The 23994-nt window shown below is 22.7% G+C and overlaps 3 protein-coding genes across 3 annotated transcripts; 1 reads left to right on the plus strand and 2 right to left on the minus strand.

Annotated features, from left to right (window-relative positions):
- Nucleotides 1-314: 314 nt before the first annotated feature.
- On the plus strand, nt 315-10158 carry Bm2608 (Uncharacterized protein; the record flags this gene model as incomplete). The annotated part of the gene is made up of 14 exons (XM_043074992.1): nt 315-498; nt 951-1360; nt 2437-2574; nt 2844-3011; nt 3232-3348; nt 4549-4701; nt 5037-5267; nt 5613-5795; nt 6532-6673; nt 6907-7054; nt 7526-7670; nt 8735-8929; nt 9168-9359; nt 9802-10158. 14 exons carry the CDS (start codon nt 315-317, stop codon nt 10156-10158), a joined length of 2763 nt encoding a protein of 920 aa, XP_042930926.1.
- An 886-nt stretch (nt 10159-11044) lies between these two features.
- Nucleotides 11045-11551, minus strand: Bm18018 (Uncharacterized protein; the record flags this gene model as incomplete). The annotated part of the gene is made up of 2 exons (XM_043074993.1): nt 11045-11181; nt 11425-11551. 2 exons carry the CDS (start codon nt 11549-11551, stop codon nt 11045-11047), a joined length of 264 nt encoding a protein of 87 aa, XP_042930927.1.
- An 8493-nt stretch (nt 11552-20044) lies between these two features.
- On the minus strand, nt 20045-22732 carry Bm8898 (Uncharacterized protein; the record flags this gene model as incomplete). Its single annotated transcript, XM_043074994.1, has 5 exons — nt 20045-20240; nt 20379-20487; nt 21047-21208; nt 22016-22143; nt 22542-22732. The coding sequence occupies 5 exons, from the start codon at nt 22730-22732 to the stop codon at nt 20045-20047; spliced, it is 786 nt and encodes a 261-aa protein (XP_042930928.1).
- Between the last annotated feature and the right edge of the window lie 1262 nt (nt 22733-23994).

Raw genomic sequence — 23994 nt, forward strand, 5'->3', positions numbered from 1 at the left:
GTGTTTTTAAAATCAAATTAAAGTTATCTTTTTTTTTTTGTTTGAAATTGTTTTAAATGAAATGAAATAGAAGTTTTTAATATTTCAATAAATCGTTGAAGAAATTGTACGCTTTTTTCTATAAATTTTATGATTTTCCTATAAATTTGATTTTTTTTTTCATGATTTACAAATTTTTTTTAATTTTTTTGATTTCTCCTTTTAATAAACTATCAGATGAAATTAAAACATGTAATTAAACTAAAAATGTTTACTACTTATTTTCAGATTTTGAAGTGAATTTTTTAAATTTGCAATAGTAAATAGACGAATCAATGAAAGAGGGAATATTAGATTTGATGAATTATGAATTATCAACAAACAACATTTTACAACGTTCGTTATCGTTAAGTGATGAAAAGGTGCCGAAAATAGAATATTGCCATAATACGGCTACTGCTTCCACATCACTTAGTACCGCTTCTGCTTTACAATTCACGTCATATCATACACAAAATGGTAAAATTAGATTTTAATGCGAAATTTTTTTCTTTCTTGACAAAAAAAAAAATTTACAATTTTACAAAACAAACGATAAAGTAAGCAAAATTAATTAATCTGTTGTTTTTTTTTTTTTTTTTTTTTGTATAATTTTAATTTTATCCTTTTTTTGCTAAAACCTCTTTCTACTTTCTTAATTTATGTCATTTTTTTCTTGCCATATTTTTATTTTTCATTCTTTTTCTTAAAAAAAAAAAAAAAAAAAAAAAAAAAAAAAACATGCAAAAAAGGAATTTGATGGTGAAAACTTTTTTTTTTTCAAGAATGAAGTATTATAAAATAAAACAGAACATATGATCTTTTGCAATGAAGAAAAGAAAATTCTTTTTTTTTTATTCAAAAATATTATTTGAAATTAATTAAAATTTATTGAATACAATGAAGAATTAATAATAAATTAAAATTTATAGATGATGAAATTCACTGGTTACTATTAAATCGAAAAAATCGCGGAAGTTTTGGGAGTTGCATAACAATGGAATGTAATTATGATTGGAATGATATTGGACAAATGGATGAAAATATTAACAAACAAGATGAATTATATCATAATAATGATAATATTACACTATATCAATTATTTAATCAAAAATCAAATATGCAAATTTCAACGAAAAAATCAAAAACGAAAATTTCAATGACACAAAATACAACATTAATACCATTATTATTATTTATTGTACTGATATTTTTTATGGTGATAACAATATTACTGATAGTGGTGATATATTTGAGTACACAACGTACTAACAACAGTCGATTTAGTAAAACCGTAACTAATTTTACCTTTACTCATCGAATACGTCAAATATCGGATCAGGTTAATCAATTTTTTTTTCTTTTCCCTTTTTTGTTTGTTTTCTTGTTTTTTCAGCATTTGTTTTTTATATTGATTATTTAATCAAGATTTCTAGAAAAAAAAAAATTTTTTTTTGGAGCACAAATGATTGCTTAATTAATGAAAATCATAAATCGATCACTTTTATTAATTAATCAATCAATGGTTATTATCAATTAATAAGTAGAAAATATTTTTTAATGTTCTTATTTTAATGTTCTTTATTATTGGAAATGCAATACTTACTCAAATATCAATAATTCTGAGTAATCATTTGATAAATGAACATTAAACACTTTTTTTAATTTTTCAATGAATAATGTAAAGCTTTTCTTTTATTGTTTTTCCTTCTTCTTTTTCTCTCTTTAAATGTTGTTTAAATTGTTCTTCCATTTGAGCGAAGATATAACTTTATTGTTACCCTTCGAAGATATAACTTTATTGTTACCCTTCATGATAGATAAGTGTTACTTCCGGTAGTTAGTTATAATAGATCAAATAATAATAAAACATTGATAAGTATTCAAATTAATTACAATATTTGACACTTATAACTTGTAATATTTTTATGTATATTTACTAATCACTAAATTTTTCATTTGCAAAATAATAAATAAATAAAAATCATTGATGAAAAATTTGTAAGAGAATGAAGTAAATAGCAAAATTCAAACATAATTATCATTTTTTCATAAAAAATACTTAAATTTTATTTTATTCATATTCATAAATATTCACTATAATTTTTTCATTTGTATGCTTTCATTTCTTTTCTTTTCCTTTTCCTCCTGTCAAATTAATCATTCACATTTGATATATGCTTATCGATTATCAAAACAATGTTATGCAATTAGCAAGCAGATTAATATAAATAATTAAATGAAAGAAATAAAAGATTAAAAAAAAATAATAACTTCACATTTTTTTTAAAACTGTAAAAATAGTATTTCGTTTACATTTAATTTTTCATCTTGCAATTCTGCTCACTTTTGTTTTATTTTCCAATTGAAATTTTTTTTTAAATGAATTAAATTATATTTCGAGGATAAATATTACAGCAAACTCAAATTAGTCAACAATTGATGGATGAATTTAATGCTTCCAATATCAAAAAGAATATCAAATGGCTCTCCGAAAAAATGCATGTTGCAGGTACCAAAGAAAATGCCGAACTTATGAGGAAAATTGCTGATAAGGTAAAATGATTAATTATTTTAAATTATTTTGTTCTTCATTTAAGCAGTCAGTGTAAATTTGAAATGCTAAAAATTGTTTATAAAAATTTATTGTTTAAATTATAGCGTGAATATTTAATTGAAATTGCTGCTAAATAAGAAATTTCATCGAAAATTTAGAGCGACATATTTTATTAAGATTTAATTTATAAGATGGTTTAAAAAAAAAATTTTGAAGGAATTTAACTAAGATTAGAACAAATTTCTTATTTTATTTGTAATATTTTTAGTATAACACATATGGATATGATGTAAAAACTTACAGTTATAATGTTTTATTAAATTATCCAAATTATGAAAAGCCAAATCGAATTGAATTACAAATGGCCGATAAAAAATGGAAAGAGCTTAGTAATGGCCTTGCTAAACGAGTTGGTCCAAAAGAAGCACAAGAACAAGTAAAAAAAATTTGATTAAATATTTAAAATTTTATTTATATTCTCTTTGATAATATTTTAAATTCCATATATATGTATATGTACCTCACAATTATAATGTTTTATTAGATTACTCAAATTATGAAAAGCTAAATCGAACATATCTTATTTTAATAAAATTATCGTATAAAATAATTTAAGGAAAAAAAGAAAGAAAAAGAAATAAAGTTAGATTATTTAGCAAAATGATCCGCGTGCATTAGTTTACTGGGCTGCTTATTCAGCGAATGGTACAGTAATTGGGCCAATAGTTTATGTTAATTATGGAACAATCAATGATTACAAACGATTATATAAGGTATAACAAGTAGTAATCATTCTTTTCTTAATTCATTAATTTCAGTTAATATTATAAGGTATAACAATTGAAAATTATTCGCCTTTTTGATTCATTAATTTCAATCAATAATTATCACTAATTCACTTCATACATTTTATACTTATTTATATGTTGCTCGATCTTTTGAACAAACAAAAAAGAAAAGAAAATATTTATGTATTGAGAATTAAAACACTTCAATTCTTTAAAAATTTTCATTTTTTCCTATTCATTTTGGAAATGATAAAAAGAAAAATTTTCAAGCTAAATAAAAACTAAATCATTACAAGATTAAATTTGAATATAGTTATGAATTTGGATTGAATTATGAATATAAAAGTTAAATAGTATTATTATGTTCAATTAACATTAGAATTTTCGTTTGATTAATTTATTAGCTATTCTATATTAAATATTATTGTAAACTTTTTTATATGTTTTATAATGTGTTTTAATATTAAAATTCATACTCTTAAAATTAGAACTTTTATTGGATTAATTTAATATCTGTAATATAATACCTCTTAATATAAAATCAAACGCAAAACTCTTTTTGATGAACATATGATAAATGCTGGTTCTTTTTCCAAATTAATGAAACATTAGTTTTCTGTTTCATTCAGTACATATTATTCATACCGAATATCGCAAGAAAAAAAACAAAACTATTTCTCAATAAATATTAATTGTATTTTCATTAAATGTGAAAAACACCTCTAACTAAATACTACGTTTATATTAAAAAGTAAAGAGATCATTCCTAATTATATGCTAATTATAATTATATTAAATTAAAAAAACTATTTATGATTAATTACCAACTATACGTATATTAAATACGAAAAATCATTCTCATTAAATATTAATTATATTCATATTAAATATTAAAATTATTTCCAATTTAATAATAACTACATTTTGTTTTGATTCAAGTATTTTAGAAATTAATTATAAAAAATGAAGAAATTATTCAAAATACATAATTTTCTGCTTCTAGAAAATCAGAAACTGAGAATTACAATCTGAGCGACATTGCGCTCAGATTGTAATTTAACATGAATTACTGAAATTTTTTGCTCATTAGAAATAATGTCAGTGGAATATTTGCACAAAATAAAAGGAAATTTTGAAAATTACATGCAAAAATTATTTATTGTGATGGAAGTAAGGTAATTTCAGTATGGAATATCATTGAAAGGTAAAATAGCATTGTGTCGTTATGGTGCAATATTTCGTGGTGATAAGGTGCAACTTGCTGTTAAACATGGCGCTATTGGAATGATTTTATACAGTGATCCATTTGATTATACAAATCGACGAAATAATGCAAAGGTAATTTTAAGGGGAGAAAAAAAGTTTTTAATTAAATTACTTGAATGCTATAAATTTCAATAAAACGAATTCCAAAATTTTTAGCAAAAAAATAAAAGGAAGGAATTAATTGATACTTAGTGCTTAACGTATTCCGTTTTTCTTTCTTTTTTTTTTCAGTTTCTTAAATTTTAGGTTAATCAATTATAAAATGTTTTCTTTTTTTTCACTCATAATAAAAAGCAATTTTAATGACTTAATCTGAATTTGCACATAAAAATTTCGTAATTATTATTTTTTTCAAATCTTCCACAATAATGGAAAGAGATTTGTTTCCCTCATATATGGTATTTCAGGTATTTCCAGATGAAATTTGGTTACCAGAATCAGGTGCACAACGTGGAACGTTGTTAAAAACGGATGGTGATCCGGAAACACCATTATTACCATCGAAATACTACACTTATCGTATGGAAACGGAAGAAAATTTACGTGAAAAACAAATAATGCCATCAATTCCGGTAATGCCTATTGGTTATCGTGATGCCCGAAAAATAATGGAAAATCTTAATGGACCACAAGTTAAGGTTAAATTTTCAATGTACTTCCTTAATCATTTTCATTAATTAACAATATTTATTTAATTTTTAACTATCGATATTTCATTAACTAACTATCTGTATTTCATTGTTTAACTATTTGTATCTATCTAATTTTTAACTACCTATATTTTATTTAAAATATTTGATTTTAAAATGTAATAAATATTTAGCCTTTCAGCCGAACCTTATTTAATTATTTGCTCATTTCTAATTATACGAATGCATACTTCTTTATGGTTTACTAATAATAATTAAGGCTAACAAATTTTTAATATTTTCAAATGACCGAAAAAAAAAAATTTATAAAGTGATTAAAGGATGAAATTTTAGTTGCATGGTTGGGTCGGATCTATGAATGTGACATATCGTATCACTGGTTCAGCAATATTTCGTCTTATCGTACATTCTGCTTGCACACGTCGTATTGTCACCAATATTGTAGCAACAATGTTTGGACGTGAAGAACCGGATCGTTACGTACTCTTCAGTAATCATTATGATGCCTGGGTTAAGGTATTATTATATTATTATTAATTATTGTCAATTATTTCATTTAAAGTACTAAAACTACTGATAATTAATCATTAAGATATTTATAATATCATGAATATATAAGCTATCAAAAAAAGTGCAACTGTAATTTTCATCATTTTGATTTTGTCGTATCTATTATATACTATTTATATTTACACTTAATTATGTTAGTATATCTATTTAATTATGTTTATATTTATTATTTATTTCTCTTGATTGATGTGATATCAGTAAATAAAAACTTTGCAGTGTAAAATTTTTCTCTATCAATGAGAAAAATATGTATCTTCAAAAAAAAGTCATGGATCTATTTTTTATTCATTTTTGTTATCTTTTTGTTAAGCATTAATTAGTACTTCCTTTTTCTAAAAATAATCTAACTATTTATTATTTAAGCAAATTATTGTTGAATATGTTTTGTTCTCTTTTTTTTCCTCTCAATTACGTGGCAATTACACGTAGAAATAAAAAACCATTAATACCTTTAATATCACTGTGTAACATAAGCGATAATTATTTCACGTAAAAACATTATCGTCCAAATGACAAAAATAAAAATAAATAAATAAATAAATAAAGATGAAATTAATGAAGTGATTATATTTTTTATCTCAATATAAGATATTATAAATTTTATTTATTAACTTATTTATTTGATTAAATAATTGATAACTTAAAAAAAGAAAATAATTGTTTATTCTTTTCTTTTTTGAAGGGTTCAATTGATCCAATTTCCGCCACGGGTACAATGCTAGAGATGGCACGGGTTTTGTCAACACTGAAAAAGTCAATCAAATGGCGCCCACGACGCACAATAATGTTTTGCTTATGGGATGCGGAAGAATTTGGATTAATCGGTGATTGCATTTTTTTTTTCACGGAAAATTACGTCAAATATTATTGACAAAGCATCGGAGAGGTATATTCAATTGTGAAAATATTTTTTCACGATGAATTACTTCAAATATTATGTATTTTATTATGAAAAAAAATTTTTCTTTTTTTCCAAAAAGAATTAAGTCAAATATAATACATTAAAACAAAAAACATTTTTTCATGAAAAAGTAAAAAATAAATATTTGAATTAAAGGAAGCACAGAATGGGTGGAAGAATTCATGAAACCACTTCAGCAACGTGCTATTGCAGTAATTAATGTTGACAATATCAACGGTGACACGTCACTTTCTGTTAAAGCCGTCCCATTGCTTTATCGTGTTGTTGTCAGCGCAGCTGCTAAGTAATTATTCTATGACATTTCAAATTCATTTAACAAAGAATAGATTTCCCATTTTAAGGTTCTTTCCCCGTAAATTTGCAATTGGAATTATTAAAATGAAAATTACTTTAAAAATATCATATGTGATATGGATAAGAAAAAACAAGAAAATGAAAAACAAAAACGTTTAAATAATGTACAGATAACATCTATACGTATAAATTTATAAATTAGTGTATAAATTGAAGTTCACGTATAAAGTTATGATTATAATCAAATTTACGAATATTTTTAGGGTTTAATTCGAGAAGGAAATTTAATTTAATTGATTTAATTTATATATATAATAAATTTCGTTTTTGATTATGTTGCATCAGTAATATCATCAAATATTTTGTATCATTAATCATTTCATTCAAATTTTAAAGTCAGAATTACAATTAATTCAAATTGACTCAAATGTTGTTTTTTTAAATTATTTTCAAAAACCAGAGTGAAAAGTCCGAATATGTTAGAGCGAGAGGCAGAACGGATGACATTATTAGATTCGTGGAAATTTTATGATCCAAAAGGACCAATTACCGGTGATCGATCAATTCCCGGTATTAGTATACCGGGAACTGGTTCTGATTTTCAGGTTACTTAATTATTTTCCATTCCTTTTTACACTTTATCAATCTCTTACAATAGGTGATAAAATTTATTTCGAAAATTAATTATATAGATAGATAGATAGATAGATAGATAGATAGATAGATAGATAGATAGATAGATAGATAGATAGATAGATAGATAGATAGATAGATAGATAGATAGATAGATAGATAGACAGATAGATAGATAGATAGATAGATAGATAGATAGATAGATAGATAGATAGATAGATAGATAGATAGATAGATAGATAGATAGATAGATAGATAGATAGATAGATAGACAGATAGATAGATAGATAGATAGATAGATAGATAGATAGATAGATAGATAGATAGATAGATAGATAGATAGATAGATAGATAGATAGATAGATAGATAGATAGATAGATAGATAGATAGATAGATAGATAGATAGATAGATAGATAGATAGATAGATAGATAGATAGATAGATAGATAGATAGATAGATAGATAGATAGATAGATAGATAGATAGATAGATAGATAGATAGATAGATAGATAGATAGATAGATAGATAGATAGATAGATAGATAGATAGATAGATAGATAGATAGATAGATAGATAGATAGATAGATAGATAGATAGATAGATAGATAGATAGATAGATAGATAGATAGATAGATAGATAGATAGATAGATAGATAGATAGATAGATAGATAGATAGATAGATAGATAGATAGATAGATAGATAGATAGATAGATAGATAGATAGATAGATAGATAGATAGATAGATAGATAGATAGATAGATAGATAGATAGATAGATAGATAGATAGATAGATAGATAGATAGATAGATAGATAGATAGATAGATAGATAGATAGATAGATAGATAGATAGATAGATAGATAGATAGATAGATAGATAGATAGATAGATAGATAGATAGATAGATAGATAGATAGATAGATAGATAGATAGATAGATAGATAGATAGATAGATAGATAGATAGATAGATAGATAGATTTACTGAAAAAATTATATTAGTTTAATTCAATAATTATTGTTTCAATAATTTTAGCGATTTATAACTTATTTGGGTATCCCTGTGATTGATATGAAATTGGAAAGTGCACCATTATATACTTATATGCTTTATCATACAATGTATGAAATTCCTTGGTTATTGGATAATTTTGTTGATCAAAATTATACCGCTTTAATGGCAGTAGGACAGTTATGGCTTGAAATTGGACGTGACATCGCGGATAGTTTAGTTAGTTAATTAAAAATTATTCTTTGCTAATATCTTTTTCCTTTTTTTTCTTTTCTTTTGTTTATTTATTTATTCATTTTTTTTGTTGTTTCATTCTAGTGTGTATGCGTGTCGTTGTGTTCGTGTTTAATTTGAACTTGATAAATTAATGAAAAGTAAAAATAAATTGATAAATTATTTAAAATTAAAAGAAGATATGAAAAGAAAAACATATTCCTTTTCTTTTTTTATAATTTAGATAATTCCATTTAATTTACACGATTATGGTTTGGTATTGTTTGATTTTGTTGATCGAATGGATCAACAATTGGAACATATTGGAATTCCAAATGCTATTGGTACAAAAACATATCATATTGTAATGGATAATTTACGAGAAGCATTAACACGATTTCAGGTTGTTGCAAATATAATACAGCAAATTACTCAGGTATTTATCTAATATCCATTTGATATATTTATTTTCATATTATTTTAATGCACATTTCAGATTTTCTCTTTTTAAAAAAAAAAAAAAAATTTAATAATTTTTTCAAATTTAAATAACTAATAGATTACGCACTTTATTGTATAACACTGATGCAATGATTTATAATTTCACCATAATTTCATCATTATTGATGATGGATAAAATAAGAGAAGATGGAAAAAATAGATTTTAACAGTCTAAAATATTATATAAAAGTGGTTATCTTTGAACAGAATGATTGAAATTAGAAAGTAAATTAAATTACATAATTAATATGAATCTCAGAGAATTTATTTATTAAAATTCATTACATATATAGTTTTAATAGTAAAAAAAAATGAAAATTAACAATTGAAATATTAAAGGAAGTATATTATTATTATTTTTTCTCTCTCTCTTTTAGTCAGTTAATACGGGTCATGAATCGATCAGTATCAAACAAGCAGAAATGTTAAATAAACGGATGCAAACTATTGAACGAGCATTTATAACGGAACAGGGTATTTATCCGGAACGAACTGAATTTCGTCATTTAATCTTTACCAGTAGCAGTAGTAATAGTATCATTGATAATGATTATGGTATTTTATTATTTGGTGGAATTTTAGAGCCAGCATTACAATGGCATAATGCTTTAAGTATGGGTAATTTAAATAAAGCAAAATATTGGTTGAAAATGTTGAAAATTGGATTTGCTAAATTACATTATGGCATTGAATCAGCTATTCTAATATTAGATATAAATGGATATTATGATTAAAAAAAATCGAAAAAGATTGCATCCTATAAAGAAATAATTAATATATATATATATATATATATATATCATACTTATCAATAATTCGTCTTTAATAATATATTAATTAAATATTTGCCTTAGTTATTGATATTTCATAAATATTTTTCTCTTTTTCTGTGATTAACAAGTAATGCAACTAATCATTTCTAAGAAATGTTAAAAATTTTAGCATCAAATTTTAGAATTAAACAATTATTAAGAATTTTTAAGTGCCATTATATACTATTAAGTACTTTGTATTGTATTTCTCATTTTATAATTTTGTCCTTCAATAATATACTTAATAATTTAATACTTAATTTTTTTCTTCTTCACATAAAAAAGAAGGCAACTATTGTAATTAACTTTTTTATCAATATTATAAGTAATTCTTGTTAATTATATGATTTTTTTTAATTAACTTGCCACTTTCTTAATGAAAAGTTTAATTTTTACATACTTTTTCTTTAATGTTTATTGTTATTTAACGCAAAAATTTTTTAACAGTTTACTGCATCAATGATTGCTTTTCATCATCTTTATTGCATTATAAAATGATTTCTTTTTCTTTTTTTAAAAAATTCTTTAAAATTCTCTAAATATATAGAAAAAAAGACAAGAAGTGATTATTATCAATTAAGCAATAATACATATGTATTATGCACTATCACATTGGTGAGATCATTTTCTGACTGATTATAATTAACAGTGAGTATTATGAGTGTTGGATGATTATGATTATAATTAAGGTTATGATTACGATTATAATGATATTTGCTTTTTATATATCATATTTTCATTCTTGCGATATTACAAATGTGAATATATGAAAATAATAAACAAAAAAAGGATGAGTGATTATTTTTGGTCAATTGCGCCGAAATAGATTAGCAAAATTGAAAACCGGTTTTTTGAGAAGCCTATTAAGCCGTGTCAATTGTGTTCGTTCCTCAATCAACATTTGTCCATCTTTTGAATTCATTGCTGTATCATCAATATTTTCACCTAAATTTATTCATGAAATATTTTTCAAATAATCAAAAAAAAAAAAAAGAAAAGCAAAATATGAAATTAATAGATTGTAATTTATCATAAACTACATGCTATTTAAGCTTAATAATTCTTCTAGTTTAAAAATGATAAATTTTTCAATTTGCATTGTCATTCGTGCGACATTGATAATACTAAATTTTTTATACAACTTTTCTTTTGCTAAAAAAAATTTTTAAATTTAAATTTTAACCAAACCTGATAATCTTTTCAAATCACGCAATGAAAACTTCTTGATAGCATAAAAATGTGGACGTGATTGAAATAGTTGTGATGAAATGGGAGCAATGCAGGATATTCCAAGAAATAATATCAGTGAAATCATTTTTACCTAAAATTAAATTAGAAAAAAAAAAGAAAAGAAATATGTTCTAAAAATTATAAATATATTATTTGTAAAATATGATCAATAAGTCACATGAAACTATTTAAAATGTATTATCATAAATTTGAAATTAATTAATATTTTATTTACAAACTGCGAGAATATTTTAGAGAATAAGAAAAAAGATGTAAAATGAAGTTGTGAAATTTAAAATTATTTAAATGCAATTATTGTCCAATTGTATTAAATGAGTATAATCTGTGAACATTTAATCTATTAATAAATTATGAAAAAATTCGAAATATGTTTATTATTGCAACATTTAGCATAATTATCATTAATTTAATATTACCAATCTTCAATCAATTAAATGTTAACAAGAGAGTAATAATGGTTATTTATCATAGTTTGTTGATAAAAGTTAATCAATTCCTTTTCCGCTTTCCTTTTTTCGCATTCGAAAATTATCCTTGTTTACTTTTCTTGCATCATTCCCCAAACGTTCTTTCCTATCGCATAATTTCTTAATTTTGTAGTGCCTTACAAAAATTTCTACAAATAATAATAATTTGCTGATTCCCTGTCACTCACTTTCTCTTACATTGTGATAGTCGTACCTAAATTCTTAAATCCTTATATCAGATTTTTTACTGATTTGTTTTTTCGGTTTTTATCTAATTATCTGCTGATGCATTTTTTGGAAAAGATAAAATGCGATCATTTGGAAATGTCAAATTTCGGGATAAATGAGTTATTTCAAATAAAAAAAAAAACACAAAAGCATTAAATTTAAAGTTTCACTCTTTCAATTAAAGAGCTCGATAATTTATTCATAAAAATAGCTTAAATCATATAATTAAGACCATTTTTATAATTTAAATAATGAAAAGAAATCATTTTGAAATGTTAATGAACTAATAAAATAATAATTCTTTACTATCTACTTACCAGTATACTCTCGTAGAAATGGATGCATTAGGTTTACAGATCAAAATATTCATTCTATTAGTAAAATATTTGTCCTATATTTTGATCTCATTAGAAACATAAAATGTTGTTATTGATTATTAGGTTAATCGATAAACAGCAATGCTTACTTTAAAATTTTTGAAATTGATGAAAAAAAGAACAGTAAGTCTAATAATTTATGCAATAAATTGCTAGGCTAAATTACTTCAACAAGTATTACATAGTTACTAAAATAATTTTACCCTTTGATGATATTTCCATTATATCATTGAATAATTATATGCCAATAATACTACTATATCAAAATAATCTTTCCTTAATTTCTTATTTAATTTTTATCTATCCTTATTTCTTTTAAATTGTTGCTCACACACCAGATTGTTGCTTTGTTTTTTCTTAAAATAGAAAAGAAAAAATACCAATATTAAATTAATTTGGTCATTTTTTCAAATAAATTTTTTTTACAATTTTAAAGTTACTTTGATAAAATATTTTGAAATGAAAAAATGAAAAAGAATAGCCATAATGAATTCAGCAATTTATTATCATTTATATGAGCAAAAAAAAGAAAAAAAAATGAAAAAAAAATTAAAAAAGACAAAATAAAACAAAACAAAAAGACAAAAAAAAAAATTGATAAGTGTATAAAATTAATGATGAGAATCTTTTCAGAATTTTTGGGAAAAAAAGTGAAATTGTAAGTAAGTTAAACTTCTGCGTTTCATTTGGATTCGTTCTTCTTAAATTTGAAGAAAAAACGTGAACAAATATATTGACAGGTTAAAATTTAATTAATTTTCTCAACCTTATTTTCTCAAGCTTATATTCTATATCTCAAGCTTACACATATGTACCCAATCTTATTCTATCAAATACATTCTTAATTTAATGTATCAGAAATGCGATGAAATCTATCATCAGTGCATTTCTATATTATTTCTTTTTTTGTTAGGAAAAAAGCACAAGAAAACTGAAAAATTAAATTATTTCCGATATTTACATTTTTTCACACATTCTAAAATCATTCATTTAATATAATCTGTTATGAAATTTTGTGACATATAATTTAATTTATAGTTTAATAATTGCATATAGTATGGGTCTAATAACATTTTTTAAAGAAAATTGGAAAAAATTTTTTTATAATGAATAAAAAATAAACGATGCATTTTGAAACTATCTGAAACATTTTTATTTTTTAAATAAAATTTTGTTTTCTCAACAAATTATTATCAATTCTAAATTTTGATATAATATTCAAATGACGAAATACACATATATATGTCAAAAAAAAATTGATTATTAAAACATTACATAACAAAAGTTATAGAAGTTAAAAAGGTTAAGTAATGGATTATGTATAAAATAAGATGGAGTTAATTTGATAAAATATTTATATCTGATTAACGATTTAAAATGTAGAAACAAACTATTAATAAAAACAATGTGATGAAAAAGTATGAATACCAAATATAAATGCATTCCCCTTTTTTCTCCCATCGAATTTTTTTTAAATCAAAAAAAAAAGAACTGTTCGTTTTAGCACACATCATTTAGCTAAGATTGATAAAACTTAATATCTTAAAACTTTACATACCATTAGCTATCAATGAATTTAGCACTTGATGGAATGCTAAAAATTTTTATTTTATTTTGAAATAATGAAATTCAACTGATGGTAACAATTTTAGCAATGAATGAATATATAAACCAAATAAACGTATGTATTCAATATTATTTGACATCTTTATAAAGTAAGTTTTAAAAGAATTTATATAAATTTTCTTTATATAAATATATAATATTTCATAAGAATTTTCATTTAATGAATTTTTCATTTCCTTTTAATTCCGATATAATAGAGGTACAATTAAATTTATAACTTATATCTTAAATTAAATTTACAACTTAATATGAAGTACAATTAATAGCATTTCTTTTTAAATCAAGTTAACTGTCATTGTTTTGCCAAGGATAAAAAAAATTAGTTAGCATTTAAATTGTATAATAACTTTTTTCCTAGGAAAAAAAAACATGTATTTTTTTAATTTACACTAATTTGATTTTTCGATATTGCTTTCTCAACTATTTTTGTTAAATCTGTACCTTTAAGTTTCTCTAAAATATTATTGAAAATGATATAACAGGCAATTTTAATCAATTTAAATTAAATTATCAAAATTTTTATAAGTTTTTTATGGCAGATTGCACTGGAATAAATGTACAAAAATCTTGTTCAAAAAAAAAAAAAAAAATAGAAATTATATTTATAAGCTGAAAGTTAGCTTTACTTTTGCTTTAATTTGTCTTTCTTTTGTATTCTAAAAACTTAAAATTATCGTTGTATTGATGTAATTAACCAACTTATCCATTTCATTATAACCTATTCTGTATTAAATATTAACAATGTAACTCTTTGCATTTTTAAAGCTTTTTCAACCATACTTAATTATTTATTGACTTTTAAACTCTTCCATTGCAACATATATACTTTCTCCTCTTTTACTATTTTTAAAAAATGAAAATGACAGAAAAGAAAAAGTGAAATCTAGAAAAAATTGATTAATATATTTAGCAGAATTTATCTCAAAACTATCGGTCAACTGATTGACCGTTTTCATATTTCTTATTTTATTCACTTTTTAAGTGCTTAAAAAATAAATTTGTATATCAAAATGTTTTCGTAGTTATATTCAAAATTAATAAGATAGGATGGAAAAGAGGGAAGCAAAATTAGAATATGCAAAATAAAACTTTAAGATTGCATTTTTTTATTTTTGCAAATTTTGTTTCATTTTTTTTTTTTTTTTTTTCAATTTAAGCAATTATTCAGCCAAATTCACCGAAACTATAAAATCATTATTCTTTTTCTTCCTCGGATAATCGCTTTTAATTTAATGTTATTTATTATTTATTCATTTCATCACTATTTATCAATTAACTTAAAATATAGGTATATAAAATTTGAATTTATGGATCAAATATATAATTAAAAGAGACCTTTTTGACCTAATTCATATGCGACAATTTATTTAGAAGATGCATGAAAAATGTTATATAATATGGGTATATGATATGGTGCATAACTTGTATGCATGATATGGTATAAGATATGATTATGATATGATGTGGCATGATGGGTGACATATGATATGATATGATTATGTGATACATGATGGTATGATATGCTACATGGTGGATATAGCATGATATGGTATGATATATGCAAGGAGAAAATTCATATTTATTAATCCATATGTGGAAAAGTGAGGAGAAGATAAAGAAAGAGAGAGATGGAGAAAGAAAAGGGAAAACGAAAGTTATATCCTTCAAGGTGTTAAACTGGATTTAAATTAATTAATCTTCATTAGTTGACAAAATAAAATGATTACTTAGCATTAGCATTTATAATACAATGTTTTAGTTAAAACTTTGTTCTACTTACCTCCACTTAATTAATAAAACATAAACAGATGTCTTGGAATTTTTTTAGTATTTCTATAATTTAATAGATTAAGAATTTCTAGAATTTAAAATCAATTTGATCCGCTTGTTTCATGACTATAATTAATTTGGAACTAAGTTTTTTTTTAATATGATTATGAATTTAGCAACAATAATGCCTGTAACCTATAAAAGTATATTTTAAAAAAATAATTTTTTAATTAAAAATAAGTTAAATTGAAAATCAATAAGGGAAATAAAACTAACAAGAAATTTGTAATTTATTTGTAAAAATTAAAGTGGATTCAACAAATGCTCTGATGTAAAAATAATTTAAAATGTGAACGCTATAAATTGGCGACAAATGAAATTTTCATATCAAAAGTAATGATGATAGAGATGATGTATTTAAATATGCTATAATCTGACAAATATTTCCAAAGTTAAACAATTGAGACACCAGAATTCAAATTAACCATTTTCTGAATTTGAATCAAAAAAAAATTATTACATAAGGATTACTAAATATTTTAGTAACAAGTTTTCAATTTATACAGCAAACTTTAATTGCATAAATAATCAGAACAAAAAGTAAAACAGTCACTTATTACCTTTAATTTTATATTAATTAAAAAAATTTGGTTAAAATCTTTAAAATAGAAAAACGAAATTTGACTAACCGAAAGCAAATACACTTTGCTAAAAAAAAAAAAAAAAACTATTTGCAGATTTAGCAATAACTTTTTTTTCTTTCAACCTGCTTTTCTTTCCTATTATTTTATGAAATTTTGTTGATAAAAGAAAATTAAAATTTGTTGATGATTGACAATGAAAAAAAGAAATTACTTTTCAATCTAGTTGATTATGTTATTAATTTACCAATCATCATTTCAACTCCATTTATTTTGTAGGAATTCAAAAGGAAAAAAATATATATATCTAAAATTCTTTTAAAAAAAGTGAGAAATTCTCTTTTCTTAATACATAAAAACTTTTAAAAAAAGGAAAATAAAGATAAAAGGAAAGAAAATTCTAATAAAGAGAAAATAATAATGAAAAATGTATCGTTACATACGGTTGAGAAGCAGTAAACAAAAACTTTTGAAACTTTACTTCATCTTCTAATAGTTTTAGGATTTTAAACAGTTTTTTCCGATTTTCTTTAATTTCGATTCACTATTGCATTTTTCGTTATTTGTTCCGTCCTTTCGCATAATTAGATTCTATTATATTTCTTAAAAAATTTTTTTTCTTTCTTTGCTTCTCTTCCTTTTGCTCTCTCTCTCCGAAAATTTTTTTTAATTTTATTAAATTTATATTACATTGAAATTATATTTCATTTGCATTATATTGAATATATCTTGCAAATCTTGTTTACATCACATTTTTCTTTCGCTTAATTTATATTTTATTCTTCTATTTTACCGTAGAGAATAATTAGGAAATAAAAAAATTCTGCAGAAGAATTGTGCAGAATTTCAAAAATCTCATAAGCATGAAATGAACTGAGTTAAAAAGTTTAAAAGTAATTAAATTTGTTGCATCAGTGCTAAATTTTTTTACATTTGCAATAATTTTTCTTTAAGTAAAAATTGTGACTAACAATTGTTTTGAATTGCCTAGTCTTCATTTCGAAATTGAAGGATATCAATTAGAGTGACATCATAAATTGAATTTAATGAATACACTCAAAATTTACCGTAAACAAGGTTTGATATTAGGATGTCAAAATGTTAGCTAAAAGTACGAACTAATTAACTCAATTCAAAGTGAAGACAGCACGAAGCTTTTTATTTTTCTTTTTTTCAAATTGAATTAATTAAAAAGCTTCTATTCATTACTAAATTTACATCACATCGCATGAATCGTATAATTAATTTCTCCCATTTTCTTCTAAAAAAAAAAAAATAAAGTAATATTTGAAGAAAGGTATGAATATAATATTGATGGATTAGATAATGAAGTGATAATAATTGAAAGTAATAATGTTTAAAAATATAAATAGGAATCTTTGCTATCTTATTTAATAAAGTTATAGTACTTAAAAATGATAATGTTAGGATATACCAGCTAATAAAATTGCTTCATTTGTTTATACAAATAAATCTTTTTTAATCAGCATTAATAATTTTGCTTCTTTTAAGGGATTTCAGTTCAAGAAAAACTATTAAAGTTAAAATTCTTCAAATTGTAATAATCTTATCTTACCAATCAGCTTATCTTGTCTTATGTTAATCAGCAATATAAATCTGTAGTATTTCTAGAAAATAAGGAAAAAAAAAAAACCATTGGCACTTAGACTGACAACATTGTAACTAATTTAATCAACCGTAGCGCTGTACTTGCGATTTATAAAAAATTCCAATAAATATTCAACAAGCGTAAAATTGAAAAATTGTCAACAAGCAAAAAAAAAAATTAAAAAAATATAAATGACTAAAATTAACAAATTTCTTCTTTCTTTCAAACAAAATTAACTTATTTAGTAATAACATTGTTTTCGTTTTTGTTTTTGCTTCTAAAATTAAACAAGACGAAAAGTCAATGGCATATTTTTGATTACTTACTAGAACCGAATAAATAGGTTACAATATAATATTCAAAAATATCTTCCAAATATTAAAAATGTTGTAATTAATATATAATTTACAACAATATACATACATGATGCTATAAATTATAAATTATGTACCGCATATGATTATTTCATACGAAATTTAATCAGCACATAAAATTATTATTATAAGTAAGCTTTTGTGATTTGAATCATTTCATTTAAAAAAGATATTTTCAACTTCATTGGTAATAAGTGTTTATGAGAGCAATAATCCTGTTATCAAATTTGAAATTGCAAATTCCAAATAAACAATTAAATAATTTAAAGCATCGACTTATCGCACAGTGTGAATAATATCTCAGATTTATACATTACTTTTCCTCTGTTTTAAATATCCCTTGCAGTTATTGAAATTGTTTTATAAATTTATTTCAAAAATAATGTGATTGTTAAAACGTTGATAACAGTTGATAATGTGGTCATCATACGGTCGTTACTATAAAAATAACTACATTGTACAACTAGAAACTTGGATAGGTTAACATAGTATTATTCATTGAAAATGAGAGCCAAAAAAAATGTTGAATAGATATATCTAAATTAAGTTTAGTTTGATAAAAAGTAAACTTCTAAATTTTATTTTTAATTTCATACATTAGACTTTTTAAATTAAACAAAAAATAAATTACAACAAAATATAATTATAATAAGAGCACTTTCTGTGCTATTTAAAAAAATTTTTGCATAAAATGAAATTAAGAATATATTTGATGCTAAAAACATACATTATGCCAAAAAACGTTTGACAATGGTTTGTATAAAAGAATAGATTTAAATATTGCTTCAAGTTCAAAATGAATTTTAAAAGATAAATTAAAAAGGGTGTAATATCTAATTTTTTAATGAGATAACTACTATGTCTAGCTATTTTTCGAATTACTTTAAATTTGTCAAATCTTTAGTGGATCATTTATTTCAATAAAATTTGCACTAAAATTTCAATAATTTATGATATCATAAGCTATTCTGTCTTTTTTGCGCGTCATTTTTCTCGCATTTTTTTCTTCTTATTTATATAATTCAAATAGCGAAATAATTCATGCATTATAATAACTTAAGCTATTTCCTTTTTCGTTTTTTAAAAAAAAAATTTTTTTTGAAGGTTTTTTTTATCACTTCAAGATGTTTACAAATTGAAGTAACAAGGGATAAAAGATATAAATTAATGTAAAAATTGCTTTGCTTCATTTTTCTTCCTTTGAAGTATTTAATCTAATGAAATAAAAAAAAAAAAGATTTATCATTAAAAAACTGATTTTCACCATACTGATAAAAGGAAAGCAAAAGATATTTTTATCATATATTATTTTGATATGAAAAAAAAAAAAATGCTATAAAAAAAATCCTTTAAAATAACAAATTAAAATGGAAAAATGAAATTCAATTTAATTAATCAAAAGCAAGAGAAGAAATATTTTTTTTTCGAATAGCTGGTCATTGTTATATTACAGAATTCAATAATTTCATAGAGTTTTAGAATGTTGTAATTGTTTAAGACAAATTGCAATTGTTTGTGCATTCAATTCCGTTTCCTCAATCGGTTCTGCATTTTCCACAACTGGTAACATAGCTGAAGGATAGAGCATTCTCGGATCGTCGGATACGTCTGGTGGCTTTGGTGCAAGATCTTCCAATGAAACAATTCGTTTCCGAACTTCGCTAAAAAAAATTTTTTTTTCGCAAAATATATACGAATAAAAATAGGAAATCAGTATGACAATCAGATATTTCGCACTAAAAATGGTTATGAAAATTAATTGGAAATCGAATAATTAAAAATATGTCAAAAATGCAAACGTTTTCTTGCAACAAAAGAATGTAATAATTATGCATAATGTTGAGCAAATATGTGCTATAAATGGTGAGAAACGTAAAATTTCACGTCCAATAGCTCCATCAACAAGTTCTGTTAGAAGCATAAAATTAATATGATTGTACTAATTAATAAATAATTGAATTAGTCAAAATTGCACTAATTTAACGGAATGGATAAATTGTTATATTATGAAATTAATACTGCTTATTCATATTCCTTTTTGAACAAATAGACTTATGTGTCATTTCAAAAATAATGTAATCAAATTTTAAAATCATTTCAATAAAAGAATTATTTAATTAAACTGTGTGTTAAATGAAAAAAAAGTGAAATGTTTCAGTTACCTATTTCCTTTGTTTTTATTTTTTTTTACCTTTTTTTTTGAAGAATACGCAAACTTAATGCTAAAATTTTTATACAGTATTATTCTTTACTGTTTCTTACTAAGTTTTCTTTACGTGCTGCTTGTGGTAATTGCATAAAAATTTTCATGTTTGCTTAAATTAATCATTTGTATATATATACATGATTTTTTTTCTGTTATTTCTTTTTTTACTTTTGATCGAAAATTTTACAAAATTTCATTTCTTATCATCAAAACAAAAATTAAAACGGTACTATAATGTTTGTTATTCAAACAAATAATTACCAGTACAGAATTCTCCTGTATACTGTAATACACAATTACATTTCAAATATTTTAAAAGTGGTGCATTTGGAAAAGTATCAATAACGCAACCACCGTAAAGGCATGGATTCATGACATTATGGTATGATGTCATATCATTTTTTTCATTACAGTCTTGCACATCTGAAGCAAATTAATTTTACAGATTGGTAAGTAATATATTGTATAAATAGTACTGTTTTAAATTTACAGTAAATTGAAAAATTAAAGCAACTTAAATTGTTGATTGAGAATTAAAAATGAGAGTTTAATTGGAAATTTTGATATGCGAATTTGTCAAGCAAATCAGTTATCAAATTTTTAATTAATTTAAATAGAAACAGCTATTATCAAAATACTATTTCAAATGAATTTTAGTAAACATTACATTTTTAAATAATTACAAATTAAATTTCCCAAATTATCCTTTCCTATATTATATTTTGCACACTATAATAATACTTTTATTGTATTAAACAATAATGGTTAATTATAATTAATGTAAAAATTAATATGGTGTCATCTTAACATTTTACCAATTATTAGAAGCAAGCGACATACATTATAATTCGTAATTTTTTTTTTTGAATTCATTTCAGTATATCTAATTAAAACTAATTCGTTGATGCATATAATACGCACGCGTGCTTATTTATCTCCCATATACCAAACTAATTTTTTTCTTATTTTTTTAAAAGTATTTTCTATGCATGAAATATTAAACTAATTGTTCATGCATCATATATCTATTAATAAATATTAGCTTTCTAAAAATACTAACTGAATTGTCAACAACAAATCACATTACATTATTTCAATTATTTCTTCATTTAATTTTTTGTTATAAAAAACAAAAAAAAAAAAAAAATAGAGATTTTCGGAACGAAAAATTTTTGATGAATTAAATCGAAATTCCAATTTTAATATCAATTGTAATTTTGTAACACTTACAAAGATTAATTCGTGAAATCCATTCAATGTTTTGGGTCAAACCGACATGACAATCATAGATGCCTTCGTTTTCTTTTTGTGCTGCATAAAGAATAAGACGGCCATCTGTTTCATTTAATGAGAATCGACTTAAAATATTAAATAAATTTAAGTTAATATATATATATATATATATATATATATATATATATAAGATAAGAAAAATATTTTTCAAAAAATATAATAATATAGAGAAATAATTAGTCAATGAACATGTACAACTATACAATACATAAAATTCCGAATCATAAATTTTTAAAAAAAAAATTTAATAAATTAATCTTAGAAGGTGGCAAATACAAAATATAGTCATTAATTATACTTAATAAATCAAGAAATAAATATGAGGAGTTTTAAACTTATAAAAATTCTTAAGTTATTATAACTGCAATATACCTAAGGCAATGATTAGACGAAATAAAAATATAAAACAATTCTTTAAAATTAATTTTCTGTTCTTTAAGGAAATATTATGCTTTTACGTTACCTATTTTCATTATCAATAGGAATGCTGCGGTATTCTTGAATATCACGAAATATCCATTTCATTTTTTTATTTCCATTGTAATAACTATTGCGAGCTGAACTCCAAGCCACACAGTTAAGTATAATATGACGTCCCATTGGTACGTAACGTGTTGTTACGTTAGTTTTTACGATTGGCATCGAGTTGTCCATATTTTTCACAAATATATATTGCGGTTCTATAATGCAAAATTAATACAATAACATCTGGATATCATATGAACTTATAATATATTAATTAAGGAACTAATATTATTTTTTCAATTGCTACAAGTATAATATACTTAAAGAAATGACTGTAGGAATTATAATGAAATATTTTTGATTGATCAAATAATATAATCAATATTGATCGTTTTGCCACTGGCATTTTATGCTATTCTACTTTGAAATTATAAAATTATTATGAATAAACAGCGATATTATGATGATTGTTAGAAAGTAAAGATTAGATTAACTAGTATTAAAAAATTGGTTTTACTAATTTTATTTTTCATGCTTAACGAAGATTTTTGTAATCTTTCGAAAAAAAAATGAGCAAGACGTGTTTTTCTTATTCGTTTGAATTTTTTTTTCTATTACCTTTTAATTTTTATTTTTAGATTACTCTTGACTGTAAACACAATTCCTTCAAAAATTCTTCATAATATATAAACAATTCCTTAATATATATATAAGATATTATAATATTTCATAAGGAAATAATTGCATTCTGTTGTACTATATTATTCGAGCATTATATTTCCAACGGCATTTAATGAATTAGAAACGAATCAGAAAAGCAAAATTTTGAAAATCTTCATCCCACACAAATATTTGCTATTTAATAAAAAGTATAAACTATTATAATATATTTCACCGCTTTGCAATCATTAATATCTGCAAAGCTTTATTTAATTAGAAATAAATTGAAAATCATCAATTATTTTTTGATCAGTAATTTTAGGCAAATATTTGCTAATGGATAATTTTTTAAAATAATATAAAGTTAATGGAGTGTTTTGTATTAATTATATCAATATATTAAATTGAAGAGTTTATTAAAAAATATTCAAGCAGGAGAAGAAGTATTATAAGTTAGCAAATAATACATAATTTTAAAAAGTCTGCTTGAATTCATAATATAATTACCGGAAATTTTTTATCAAATATAGAGTTTTGTTTTAAATTTTGCAAAAGTGTCCATTTTTTTTTAAAAAAAAATATTTTTGAACTACTAAAGTAAAGCAAACCAAAAATGTTTTCATCAAACGACTGACAAATTGTGAAAAGAATGAAAATCACCGATAATTCCAACATATTTATTCATATGACGTTCAAATAAAATAAAATTAAAAATTTTCAATTAATTTCTTATATATAATCCTACAAGAATGATATGAGAACATTTACATATAATGCATAAATATGCATTA

This window comes from Brugia malayi (assembly GCF_000002995.4).
Source record: "Brugia malayi strain FR3 genome assembly, contig: Bm_v4_ChrX_scaffold_001, whole genome shotgun sequence".
Classification (NCBI taxonomy): domain Eukaryota; kingdom Metazoa; phylum Nematoda; class Chromadorea; order Rhabditida; family Onchocercidae; genus Brugia; species Brugia malayi.